This window comes from Lupinus angustifolius, chromosome LG18 (assembly GCF_001865875.1).
Source record: "Lupinus angustifolius cultivar Tanjil chromosome LG18, LupAngTanjil_v1.0, whole genome shotgun sequence".
In the NCBI taxonomy this organism is placed as follows: domain Eukaryota; kingdom Viridiplantae; phylum Streptophyta; class Magnoliopsida; order Fabales; family Fabaceae; genus Lupinus; species Lupinus angustifolius.
In genome coordinates this window covers 16018900-16033676 of record NC_032026.1, presented here as the reverse complement: position 1 = coordinate 16033676, position 14777 = coordinate 16018900, and the positions used below count along the sequence as shown (strand labels likewise).

The following is a 14777-nucleotide window of genomic DNA, read 5'->3' as shown; positions in this document are numbered from 1 at the left end:
ATAATATTGTTATAAGACCCTTCGTTGATTAGGTGAAAAAGTATAAATATAAAAGTGAATAGCATACAATTAAAAATATGATTTTTTATTGTGTTATACAACACACATGTCAAGTTTATTTAATTTTGTAATGGAAAAACTACAAATATAACATATTAAATATATCATTTTTCTCATAAAAAATTACTTTTCTTAACTGTTGCCTAACATATGCTAGAAAGCATGTAAAATAACTAAAGGAATGCAAGTTGAAGAATATAAATTCAACACTTATAATATTTAATTTTTATTAATAAAGCATTTTTTTCTAATAAGTTTGCATATATTTTTTCTTGGTTTTTATTAGACTAACATTCATTTTAATATATTCTACTCATAGTGACTCTTAACCACCTCCCTCAAATATTCTCTAATCATGTGAGGCATGATTCTATTTTTTTATCTAACTTTCTTCATAATGTATTAATACATAATTTTATATTTTTAAGTTTGCTTACTCTTTCAATCCAATATTCATATATTAAGTTTATAATTTATATATGTGTATATATGTGTATATATACATATATATCACGTTCAGGGTGTTTGCGCATGTGGCCAAACGCACCACCACCCTCTTGCACCACCACCCTCACCACCCTCTTGCACCACCACTTACACATATTCTACCACCATTAGGGCTTTCATTACTAGCAACTTCTGCCAATACTATACTTGCAGTGCGGTTTTCAAGAGGGGAATCTAATGGGGAAAAGAAAGGGAGAATCTAGTGAGAATATTGCAACTGAAAACTCTCCATTGTTAGATAGAGTAAAGAGGATCCTTAATCTATTCATACATACTCATTTACAAATCATCATCACAAACTTTATTTGCTAATTATTTCCTAAAATCTCTAAATATCAACATCAACTGCAACAACTCTCCTAAAATTGTTGAGGTGATTTGGCATCCTCCTCATATAAGAAGAGTGAAAGTTAACTCAGATGGAACTGCACCTACGCATGCGGGTGGTAGTGCTATATTTAGAGATCACAATAGAGAATTCCTAGCTTGCTTGGCTAGTTACTTTGATATTCAAGATTCCATTTTCGTTGAGCTTAACACAATATTGATGTTAATTGAGTTTGCTTATATGAAGGATTGGAATTCACTGTGGTTGGAATGTGACTCTGCTATTGTCATTCAGATATTCAAAGGCAACTCAAGTGTTCCTTGGAAACTAAGAAACATATGGAAATATTGTCAAAGGCTTATGGAAACAATGGATTGCACTTATATTTATATTTTCAATGAAAGAAATATTTGTGCGGATAAACTTGCTAATTATGCAATTAGCTCTAGCAATTTCTCTTCTTGGAATATTTTACTCTCTTTTATCGTTAATGATTTTCACATAAATAGGTTAGGTCTTCCTGATTAAATGCCCCTTTATGGTCTAAAAAGGTTTAGGGTACCCCATTCCAAAGGAGCTGCATAGACGAAGTAGAAATGCACTGAAAATTAACTCAATCATATTATTCAGTAATATCACCTCCCTCAACGTGTCCTTAACAAAGTTCCACCAAATTCTATTATACGACTTCTCGAAATCATTTTTTATGGTCATCCATCCCGTCTTCCTCTCTTCTTGTTCATAGAGTGGATCACCTCGATCTTGGGTAATGATAATACTTTGTCTTCAAGGAATGAAACTGAATTAGATGGGGTTACTACATTTTACAATCTTCCTTTAACCTAGTGTCGATTGAGAATTATTATTGTATATTTTCTAGGACTAATAGTCTTAACTACATCCAAGCCACACTATTTCCATTTTAAAGTATTAGAACTGTATTCTATATATCTGTGTACCTTGCTAGCTAGGTTCAAAGAGAATCTATAACCATATTTTCAATTTATGAGTTGCAAACATTATCTAATAAAGATGCGTATAAATTATACTTGTAGGTAAATCTATTATTTCTAGGTGAAGCAATGCAACTTATTTAAGAAAGTACCCAAGGTACTTGGAAAAATAAATATCCATTTATTATCGATGCCATTATATTGATGAGTGCATTTTCATCAACAAATCTAAGACACATTGTTGTAGCCAATAATAAAAAGAAAAGCACATATGGTGACATAATTATTCGAACCACACAAGGAACAAACCTAAACACTACCAATAAGGCAATAGCATAGGTTTAGTTTCAGTTCATTTCAGAGTGTCAACTAATATCTCAAGCCTAGTTATCTTCCTCATACTCTGGAGGAAGCTCGTTGAGATCTATGTCTCTTACAATACGATCAGCAGCATCATTTTGTTGTTCTATAAGATCTGCTTCAGCAGGTTCAGCCTCAACTTCAACTTCATCATTTTTCTTCTGAGTATTAAGAGGTTCCTCAGCAGGTTCACCATCAACTTCAAGTTTTTCAGTGGCTGCAGCATCATACTTCAGTGCAGTCTCTACTTCTGCAGCAGTAGCAGCAGAAACTATCACCTCATCAGAAGGGTTAGCTTCATTTTTCTCTTCAGAATGTGCCACCTCCATTTTAATCTCCTTTTGAGCTTCCATTTCCATCTTCAGCTTTTCTTCAATGTCCTCTTCATCTTCGATTTTTTTATTTAGATCCAATTCCATTTTGGGTCTAGCAGCTTCATTAGGGGAACCCTCTTCCACATTAACATTTTCACTTATCTTTCCACCTTCTTCTAACACATTGTACAACACACCATATTAATAATAAATCATCATATGTATAACTCTATAGATTACATCTTCTCTATTTTCTTAATGAGCAAAGTAACATAGAAAAACAAACAAAATAAGAAACGAAAAGCAGCAAAGCAATGTGGTTAAAGATCAACATAGTATATGACTTGTTTAAACTTCAACAAATAGAAGTTACAACACTTTTATAAACTCTGGTGTACAGTAACAGTTATTTGTGTTATTTTAAAACAAAAGGAAATTTCAGTTGACAAACCTAGACAAAGTATTATAATCAGAAAGTTGATATTTTGATTTTTTTGGAAAAACCTTATTAAGCATAAGTTAGTATCTAATAAAAAAACTGTACAAAAAATAATCTCAGATAAATGGTTCTACATGTATTTGAATATATAATGATATCTGCACAACTTATATTTAAATAATAAAATAATAACAACATATGTGTTAACATCTTTATAAAACATATAAAAAATTGTACAAATTCATGATCTAGTATATCTGCATTATTTTTTTACCTTGAGGCATCGATTTGTAGTCAAATTTGCTTTCAGATTGATGCATCAAACCCTTTTGATCCATTCCCCGAAGTTTAGCTTGACTAGATGAACCCTCATGCAATTTCACTCTCTTAATTCCATTTCCACCTTCTAACACATTACAACACACCATCATATTATATATCCTCATTCTCCTAAATTTTCTTAATTAACAAAGTAACATAAACATCTAGAAAAAAATAACATACAAAAACTAACCAAAGTACATGGTTCTACCTTTCATTTGACAAATTGTAACATGATGTTATAATAATAACTCTTATCATATATATGCATTGGATTTTACCTTGGTGTAGTTCTCTTGGAAGTGAAAGTCCATCTCGCAAATCAATAAAAAAATCATTAATTGGAATGAATTTCCTCTTCTCACCAACCACTGATTTTTTCCCCTTATCTTTCTTAGCCATAGTTTTACCACCACCACTGCACTCACCAGTATACAACACTCTAGAGGGTTCATTTGCAATAATATTTTCACTACCTTCTTTTTTCCCATCTTCTGCATTTGTTCCACCCTCTTTTGTGGTATCATCAATAACAACACCTCTTATGGTTTGATCTTGGATTGTTTGATCACAGTCACTAGTAGGAGGGTTTTGAGTAAAAGAGTGGAGGGAATTGTTTGGAGAAGAGGAATCACTTGAACTTGTCATACTGAAAAAGATCAAAAACCTTAAACTCTAGACAATGCAATGGAACACAAGAATTGATGAGTAAATCAAAATACTAAGAGGTAAGGGCTATTTATTTAGTGTTAGTGACAAAATGTGAGAATTGATATTACGTAGTTGAAAACTAGGGTGAGGTGTTTCTCATGATTTTTACTTCATTTGGAGGTGCCAATATATGGAAATTGTGGCTAAATATGATCAATGAAATTAATACATATAGTCAAATCCAACAATATTTAGAAAATTAATAGCTTTGTATAAAAATATTTAATGAATATCTTATATTTGTACACCTAAATCTTTATTCTTATTTTCACTATATTTGTACGACTAAATCTATCTATCCATGTTAATTGTATTTGTAGTTTATAGGAAAAAAAATTTATAGAAGTTTATAGTATTTTATTAACTCGAAATGAGAAAATAGATAGTATCTCTTTAATGAATTAATACACTGATAGTCATCCTTTATTAATTTTTTGAACCACTTTCTATATTGTTTTAATAATTTTATATAATCACTGATATTATTCAATGTATTTACTTCCAAATACATATCTCTAAAAAAACAAGGTCAATGTTTAAATTTTCACAAATATATAATTTCAGAGTAAATATATATTTCAGTTACTCATATTTTTTGTTTTACCAACTTAATCCTTAATAATTTTAAATTACCATTTTAGATCTCAATATTTATAATGTAAAACCACACTAGTCATTTCGTCTCTACATGTTTATTAATATTAACAAGGCTTATTTACGTGTACTGTTAAATAGGAACAAGTCTATGCACTATGCTGATAAGTTTGACATGTCACTCACATGATGTTATTTAATCTTTTATTATTATTTTGTTGTTTTTTTAAATAAAATGACATTGTTTTAGTTTTAAAAAAATAAATGACATTGTTTTGGTTTTAAAAAAAATCAAATGATGTTGTTTTAGCTTTTTATTTCAAAAAAATACCTTGAACAAAAAATAATAGTTTAGATTATATTCTTCTGGCTATACCTCCAAATGAAAAATAATAGTGCATGAGACAAACAATAGATAGATTATTACAATGGAAGTGCACCCTAGATGGTTTAACATACTATTTATATGTCTAAATGCATGTAATGAAGAATGTGTATAAACTAATGATTGGATTAGATGGTTATTTTTTGAAAGAATATTATACGAGCAACTCCCTACTACTATTGGATAGAATGCTAATAATCAATTTTATGTGTTTGTTTAAATATATGAAAATACATTTACATAATCACATGTCTTTAACTTCCTCTCATAATCACATTTAGATAATCAATTTTACTCTAACTAGCATGTTGACATTAGGTTTTTTTGCGTTTTTGACTAACTTCCTCTATGAAAATGAAGTTGCATGTGAAACCTTTGTATAGGGAGAATTTTGCGCGGCTTCAGAATTATATTGCTGCTAGTATAGGCTCATCATTATCAAGTGAGAATGAAGCTGCAATATGGACTTATTCTCCACTCGTTAAGAGTATGGACAAGGAACCTCAATTGTAGTTTTATGATGATGGTACATAAACCGCTGGATTATCACATATTCAATGAATAGATATAAATATAATGAAAAAAATCCCAAAGAAACGTTTGTCCTTTGATTAAAATAAAGATAATCGCCGACGGTTTGAAAGAATAAAAATATTTAGATTTATTTATGATAACTTCCAACCTTTTGAAAATCCGGTTGCGAGGTCTAAATATTAAGTTATGAATCATAGTTCTAATACGTTAAAATCTATTTTCTAATAAAATCTTATACCACTAGATCAATATATATATTGAACCTCTACTCTCATTCATATGATAAGCAATAGAATATTAATGGCAATTTTCTTCATAAATAATTACTTTGTATTTTGAGTAAGCAAACTATTAAATTAACAATTATAAATATATTTTGGTTTAAATTGATTATGTAACCTTTTTTATGAGCAAAAAAATGTGCACATTGATATTTTAGAGTGTTATATATTATAATTATATTATTCATTATTCATGATTAATTATTATTGACTCTTCAAAAATATAACTTAAATAAATGATAAATAATATATTGATAATGCATATATACGCTATATACTACATCCTAGAGAATGCCACCAGAAAACTTAGTAATTGGAAATGTTTTCAATTGTCTTTTGCCAGCAGGCTAACCATGATTAAGTCAGTCCTTCAAGCAATCTCGTTCTATACTATGCAAACCACGTCCTTACCTATTTCAATATGTGATGGTTTGGATAAAATTTGCAGGTCCTTTGTTTGGGGAGATTCCGCCAATCATAGGAAGACCCACTGGGTGAAGTGAGAATGTCTTTGCAAACCAAAGTAGGCGGGGGGACTAGGCTTAAGGTAATCCCATTTAATCAATTAAAGTTTTACGATGAAGGCCGCTTGGAAGTTGGCTAATAATAAGGATGATATGTGGGTCAGAGTCATTCGGGCTAAATATAAATGTGGTGACGACATCATCCCGGTGATGTCAAAATTATTGAGGGAGTCTTTTTTTTCTTCTGGAAAGGTGTTAGATATGGTTGGCGTCTTCTTCAGAATAAGTTACAATGGAACCTATGGGATGGGCAATCGGTGGATTTTTGGAAGGACGGTTGGGTACCTAATGAAGGTGCTTTAGCAAATCTCCATTGGGCTTCAAATGGGGTGCTTACTTATTCTTCTATGGTGGCGGAATTTGTGAATGCAATTGGTGACTGGAACGTGGACCTGCTACGGACTAAGGTCCCATTACAAATTTTGGAAAAAAATTGAGGCCTTACATCTTCCTATTCAGAATAGAGTAGGGGACAACATGGCTTGGAAAGGTTCTAGAGATGGCTCCTTCTCGGTGGCTTCAGCTTATGCTTGCATTGCCAGCCATAATAGTATTGAGAATAGCAGGGAAGTTGATCTAGTTTGGGCCTGGAAAGGTCCCTACATAATAAATATGTTATTGTGGAGAATTGCAAACCATGATCTTCAAACAAATGAACAACGTTATAGAAGATTGATGGCAGAGTCTGCTGCTTGTCCTAGATGTAATGAATCAGAATCCACTTTGCATGCAATTAGGGACTGCCCTTGAGTTTCGTTGGAGTGGCACGATGTTCTTAAATCTCATATTCCTTCAACCTTCTTCTGTGATAATATGCAAGACTGGTGTTGCTCCAATTTAATTTGCTCAAATGAGGTCCTTGCTTAAATTTAATTTTCAGAATTACAATTGATGCGATTTGGAGAAACCGAAATCAATGGATCTTTGACAACTTAAGGATTTCTCTGCATCATCTTTGTCCGAAAATTCTTGCCAGATGTCGGTGTAGTGATAAAGCTATGAGACAAGAAAATACTACTTTTGTGAGAACTGTCCATCCTAACACTCCCCTGATTCGGTGGTTTCCTCCGGAAGAGGGATGAGTAAAGATTAATTCAGATGGTGCTTGTTCATCGTCAGCGAATTTGGGATCATGTGGCAGGGTCGTGCGAGAACATCTGGGAGCTTTCCTTTTTTGCTTATGCTAATCGGTTGAGTCACTGTTCGGTGGTCCAAGCGGAACTTTGGGGCATCCTTCATAGCCTCGGACTACTTTGGTTGAGGGGGTTTAGAAAAGTGTGTCTTGAAACGGACTCTAGTAATAGTGTTCACTTAGTCAGAACTGGCTACTCGACTTATCACCCTTGCCCAGTGCTGGTATCTCAAACTTGTAGCCTCATGTACAAGTTCCAAATTGTCTCTTGCAACCATGTTTTCCGAGAAGCTAATAGTGTGGCCGGTGAAATTGATAAATATGGGCTAACTCTTTTTTAGCACTCCCGTATTTTCGATGTAACTCCTTCCTTCTGTGCGGTCAAGTTAATGTTGGATTGTGCCTCTATAGTGTAGTGTATAGGTGGTTAGTTTCTTGTTTTTTCTTTTTATGTCTCTATGCTCGTTGGAGCTTCCTTTTAATCATCAAAAAATATAACACATCACATTTAGAGTCAAATGTATTTATGTTTGTTTATGCTATTATTTATGATTAAATTTGAATCAAAAATAAATTTTTAATGTGTTGACAAGTTTTAATTGGTTATCTCCACATACATATGTTTTTATATAAGTCTTTCTAATACACAAGTGAGGTTGCGTTCACAATTCAACCAATTAAACCCCACCATTTCAGATTGGACTTTTTTGCATTTAATGTATGCAATTATATCATTTTGAAAAATGAAAAAGCTACCATAAAAAGAGAGGAGCTCTAATAGGAGCGCACTTCACTTTACCGTAGTGACGAACAGTAGAAAAACATGGTCGAATGAAATAATACAAAATTTAAAGTTTCAACCAATGATTGAGTTGATACTTTATAGTGCTAATACCTTGTTAATTTTTTCAGGGTATTTTTTTATTCGAATGAGAATAAATAATCTCAAAGTAGATATAATGTGTGAAATTAGTAAATAAAATATCCATCTAAATACTTTTTAAATACAAAATAACTTGTTTGATATTTTAAACTAGAATATCAACAAAACAAAATTATGAATAATTGATGTGATCAAGATATTAGATCATCACTCAATGATTGATGGATTGGCCCACAAGTTGGACTAATTGACTCAATTCATATTAAAAAATCTAATAAATTTATAATTTAATATTTTATTATTGTTAGTTTGTTACACAAACATCAAATTGAAAAATACAAAATATTTTAGTACACAAAAATTTCACAACTAAGTTTAAAACTTCTTCAAACATTGTAAGTTTTATACTTTAATCGTGACAAAAGCGTATAAATAAATTTTAAACTTAATTAAATAAAAATAATTGGGTTAAAACATAAACCAACAAATATCAACTATAATTATGATCAATATAATTATAAATAAGTTGGAATAACCGATTTTTTCTTTTATAAAATATTGTTTTGACTTTTTTTCAATTGGTTGAAATGACTGAGTTGAATCAGTCCAACTAACCGAACCACCATTTTATATTCAGATTGGTAAAGTCAAATAAATTTATATCATTTTTGATGCATGATCGATTGAAAGATTGGTTCAGATCGATTTATTGACCAGTTTCAGATTCCCAATCAAACGATCAACTCAAGTCGATTTTGATAACCATCATTTTTATTCCCATGTTTAAAAATCCAATCATATATTATAAGTTTCATGAGACAATAGTACACAATTGGAACTTTCTTAGTGTGTAATTATATTGGACAATATAAATTAAAGGAGTTACATTTTTATTATTTAAAAAAATGAAACCCAATAAATATAATTCATATTATTAACATAATACAGATAATATAACATGGGAAGAAAGAATGTGTCTGATCTATGATTCAAAATATTGATCTAAATATACATTTACAGAATATAAATAATATTATTACCTTATATTGAAAGTATTTAATTATAGAGCATTTTCAATCAATCATATACCAATAAATTGTTAGTCTAGTAATATAAAGTCTTGCAAGATCCCTTATATCAAAATGTCAAATGTTAGATATTTGTGAGCCATACTTTTTGTAAGTGACAATTTACCAGAAAAACTTAATTCCTTACCCAAAAGGTTAGAAAATATTATTGGTAGTATAAAAAACAATAAAATCATACATGTTTAAGGTCAAGTTTAGAAGAGTCATAATTATTCTTATTATAATTTCTTTATTAATAATTATCAAAAATTGAAGAAATATTAGTGTTGCTGACAAAAAGTCAAGTCATATTACACATAACCAGACAATTTCAAATCTGATTGTGAACATGAAAATCTTTTTGATTGGGTAATTAGTAAATATCTTTTCATATGCTTTTTGAGTTCCATTACTACCCTACAGAAAATCCTCCATGCAATATAAGAAAAAAACGAAGATAGTTGTAAATTGCCATTAACATGAACTAAGACAAAAATAATAAGAGGTTTTAGGCATTTGTCTTAATTTGTTTATATCGTATGGCAGATTTAAAATAAGAATCCATACATTTTTCTCTAATTCTAATTCATCCAAAGTTAAACCTCAAATTAAAAAAAATAATAATTTAAAAAGCAAAAGGGTAATTTGGCCGCGGGTTGCACATGGCAAGCATGTTATTAAGGAACATTATCTTATTATCTTTTATATATATATATATATATATATATATATATATATAGAAGATAATAACATCATTGATATTAAAGTTTTATATACTATCAATTTATTATTTATTTTTAATTTTTATTAGACGATGTACTAACTAATGTAATATAAATAAATAATGAATGATAAATTTTTTGTACAAGTATATAGATATTATATGAATGAGATTTGTCTCCGGTACTGGATAGACAAGTGATGCCAAAAAACAAAAAAATGTGATAGACTATGACATTTATATCCTTATGTTTATTACAATGAGACAAGTTAATCTTTAAAACTAAAGGAAAAAACTGCACTTCCAGGAGTCTGACTCATGTTATATTATAGAGAAAAAGATATATACATTGACGGTATAAAAGTTTTTTATATTGTCAATGCATTATCACCCTTCATTTTCAATCATGATTAACTTTATGCATCTTTACGCTGTCGGTGAATAGATTTAATACTATCTATTATATGATTAGAACGAATAACACCTTACCCATCCAACGTTCACAAATTAACTAGCCGTTGAGGTTTCAAATTTACCCCATTGTCACTGTTAGGGTACCCCTCTATTCTATCACCTCTTCCCTATCTATATCTATACCCTTTCACCCTCTTCTTCTACTTTGCCACATTTCATTTCGTGCTCTTCCTCTAGGATAGGACCTTTCTTTTGGTTTCATTTTCTTGTGGGTTTGAGTTATTGATCCAAAAACAATGGGTATTTCCAACGACATCAATTCTAACTCAATCAATCCCACAACTTTTCAAGGTACAACCTTTTCTGGATTTAAGGTTCGATATTGCTGAAAAGATTCATTTTTTTAACATGGGTACTCATTTTTTATAGATAATATGTGCACCAGAAAGGTTGGGCAGAATAATAGAAGAGCCTTAGGTATCATTAATCAGAATATGACAGTGGAAGGTCGATACCCTTGTGTCGTTAACAAGAGGGCTTTATCAGAGTAATTTGATTTGATTTCTTTCATAAAAATATATATGTGCATTGTCTTTTTTCCTTGTCAATTTGTTGCATCTTAATTGTTTGATTTTTTGTTTTGTTTTGTTTTGGGTTCACAGAAAGCAAGAGATTGGTGAGAAGAAACAAGCAGATCCAGTTCATAGACCAATCACCAGGTAAGGATAATGATTCAATGACCCTTTTGTGTGAATGTTTGGTGGATGGGAAAAAGAGAGTGAATAAAATATTCAAAATTTGAAATTGATATTCATTTCACTTTATGTTGCCCACTGTTTTTCTTTTCCTAGTTACAAAAAAAATGGATGAATTGTGAGATTGTATGTTATTTCCATTCAAGTTTCAATGTGATGGATTTACTTTCATTTTAGGAGGTTTGCTGCACAAATTGCTAGCACAAAGCAATCTGGTGTTGAGGTAGATACACTATTCTATTTCTTTGGTGAAATTTGACGCATTGTATAGATCCTTAACTATTGAATTTCAAACTAAGATTTTAAGTTTTGGGGTAAATTTGAATAGGAGACCAAGAAATCAAACTTGGGAGTTTCAAATTCGAACGAATTCGGACAGTTTATTTTTATTGACGATGATGACAATGACGACGAGCCGAAGTCAACAGAAGACCAGCCTGTGCCCATGTCTCCAGAGCAAACAGAAGCAATGCATGGTGAACCAGATCAGATGGTACTTTATGTTATATCTCTTTTTTTTTATTGGTTATTGATTTGTGTCTGTCAAATAAATTTCAAGATTTAATTGATGATGATGTTGCAATAATTGGTCTATTTAGGAGGAAGTTGAGATGGAGGATATATATGAAGAGCTTCATTTGGACATTGATAGCAGTGATGCAAATAACCCTCTTGCAGTTGTGGATTATATTGAAGATCTTTATGTACACTACAGAAAAATTGAGGTGCATTTGGAATGATTAGTTTGTAACACTTGTCTTATTATTTGAAACAAGAGTCCATTGAACTATGATAGATCTAATACTTTTTGAGTTGGATTTTACCTTAAAGACTACTGTTTTCATCCTATTTTTACTCTTATATGATTTGCAAACTATATTCACTACTGTATTGAATTATCATATATAATTACAGAGCATATTTCACTTTTAAGTCTTGGAATTCAAAATTGATTTCAGAATGGATACTAGTATGGAACATTTTTCTACCAAAATTTTGATAACTAACAGCATTAGCTACTTTCTGCAGAGTGGTGGTTGTGTCTCACCTAATTATATGGCAAAACAATGTGACATTAATGAAAAGATGAGGGCTATACTGATTGACTGGCTTATTGAGGTATAATAATTGTTCTCTACTATGCCGAAAGATATTAATGGTTGGCCTCCTAGATCAAAATATAGTTCATCATTGATATTGTTTTCAATCAATCTCAATGCCTAAGTAACTGATATGTACCTTCAGGTGCACGACAAATTCGACCTCTTGCCGGAGACATTGTTTCTCACGGTTAATCTCATAGATAGGTTTTTGGAAAAGCAGACAGTGGTAAGAAAGAAGCTTCAATTGGTTGGCTTGGTTGCCATGCTTTTGGCATGCAAGTATGAGGAAGTTTCTGTGCCTGTGGTTGGAGATCTCATACTCATATCAGACAAGGCATATTCAAGGAAAGAAGTTCTAGAGATGGTAACATTTGTTTTTTGCCTATTGACACCTTAACTTTTGCATTCATGGAGTCACAAGTAACTAAGATTTTCTTTTGAATACCCTTCAGGAGAAATTGATGGTGAACACATTGCAGTTTAACATGTCTGTGCCAACATCATATGTTTTTATAAAAAGGTTCCTCAAAGCAGCTCAGGCTGACAAAAAAGTCAGTATCTCAATCTTTCTGCCAAATATTCCTAGCATGATTCTATAATCACTAACATATTTTACTCTATATGTTACCATGGAACAGCTTGAGCTACTAGCTTTCTTCTTGGTAGAGTTGTCTCTAGTTGAATATGAGATGTTGAAGTTTCCACCATCTATGCTAGCTGCAGCTGCAGTCTATACAGCTCAATGCACTGTCTATTGTGTCAAACAATGGAGTAAGACATGTGAATGGCATACCAACTATTCAGAAGATCAGTTGTTGTAAGCACATTCATCCATTCACAATTCAGTGTTTTTTCAAGTTCCGATTATCCAATAATTTAAGAGTATAAGTTATCTCCTTCAGGCTCCTCCGACCACTGAAATCATGATGTGTGTCCTATTTAATCATTTTCTACAAAAGTATTCCTGAAATCATGTTTTTAGTGGCCGGGTGATATAAATTAACTCCTGGTACGATGTGATATTTTATTCTCGTAATTTAACATGCTAAATAACTTATGTGTTTGTTGTGTCTATATTCTTTGTGACTTGCAGAGAGTGCTCTAGTTTAATGGTTGATTTCCACAAAAAAGCTGGGTCAGGGAAACTAACAGGGGTACATAGAAAGTATTGCTCATCTAAGTTCAGCTATACTGCAAAAAATGCACCAGCAAGTTTTCTTCTGGAGAACAACCCATTGTAGAAGTTCATCTAAGTTCAGCTATACTAACAACAAAATTTGATTTTCATAAATATTGAGGGCATAAATTTGATTTGCACTTGGAAAAATGGGAGATTATGTCTAAGATTCTGAAAAACCCATAAATGTCACGTTTTTTTATGCATGTTTCATTTTGTTTACTCCAATTTCCTTTTATTTGTTAGTGTTCTAAGTGAACAATACTATGTCCACTTAAAATCTGTATTTCTCTCGTTCCCATTGAAGAAAATAATGGAAATGATGGTATAGAAACAATTTCAATAATTCAAGAAGCACTTGATGGATATTTTTGCCTTTTTGTTCTAACATGTTGGATGGATCTGATGTTGTGTGACAAAATTGTTACATATATCTTTTCTGATTTCTTAAATAAAATGCAAGAGTGCAACAATGCTGTATTGAAATCAGTATGTAAAAAGGGTTATTAAGTTATGAGAAAAAGATATGCACCAAAATTTCGGTGTATGAGTTATAAAATATATAGGGAGAAAAAATATTAAACAAGTTCATGTTAGCCCCACATATTTATATTTATAGATATTCTTCGTTCGGACATAATTATCTTTAGTACGAAGATACATGTGAGAAACAAAAAAAAACAAGTCCGGGTTGGCATCTTCTTAGTTCTTAGTTCCCTTTACTAATTTTGTCCTGCAATTGTATCTTTTTGTTATCAACGGTCACTATCGTGCTTTGTGCTTTTAGCCTCATTCATAAATGCTTTGTTTAATGCCTCATTCATAAGCGCTTTGACCTTTGTGCTTTTACCCATGTCTTTTATTTTCATTCAAAACCAATAAGGAATATTTGTATTTGTATTAAATTACTAATAATAAAATATTATGCCATCAAAATTTTGTTTTAATTTAGACTATCATATTATTATTTATTTTTAAATGATAATATAATAATATTATACTTGAAAAATAAAATAAAATAATAAGATTCAATGATTGAGACTAAAAAAATGAATTTCTTTTGTTAGTAATTTAACATTATTTTATACATAAATCAATTTCGTAAAAATTAAAGTTTAAAAAATGATTAAGAAGAAAAAATAGTTCATAATGAATGTTTACAAAGTGATAAAATTCAACATATTTTATTAGTGATGGCAAAAAACTCAAACTCG

The 14777-nt window shown here is 30.9% G+C and overlaps 1 protein-coding gene across 2 annotated transcripts; it reads left to right on the top strand.

The window, feature by feature from the left end:
- On the top strand, positions 10635-13939 carry LOC109332178 (G2/mitotic-specific cyclin-1-like). Of its 2 annotated transcripts, XM_019567053.1 has the most exons (11): positions 10637-10879; positions 10958-11075; positions 11191-11247; positions 11461-11506; positions 11612-11776; positions 11883-12008; positions 12313-12402; positions 12529-12750; positions 12839-12937; positions 13025-13203; positions 13480-13939. In XM_019567053.1, exons 1-11 carry the CDS (start codon positions 10825-10827, stop codon positions 13625-13627), a joined length of 1305 nt encoding a protein of 434 aa, XP_019422598.1. In that variant the 5' UTR covers positions 10637-10824; the 3' UTR covers positions 13628-13939. The 2 variants fall into 2 exon arrangements, with proteins under 2 accessions (XP_019422599.1, XP_019422598.1); XM_019567054.1 differs by lacking the exon at positions 12839-12937 and having other exon boundaries at positions 10635-10879.

Excerpts from the sequence above, each read along its gene's own strand:
- LOC109332178 (XM_019567053.1), top strand. The coding sequence starts at position 10,825 with ATGGGTATTTCCAACGACATCAATTCTAACTCAATCAATCCCACAACT. Across the intron at positions 11,076-11,190 it reads AACAAGAGGGCTTTATCAGA|AAAGCAAGAGATTGGTGAGA; the intron begins GTAATTTGATTT and ends TTGGGTTCACAG. Across the intron at positions 11,507-11,611 it reads CAAAGCAATCTGGTGTTGAG|GAGACCAAGAAATCAAACTT; the intron begins GTAGATACACTA and ends AAATTTGAATAG.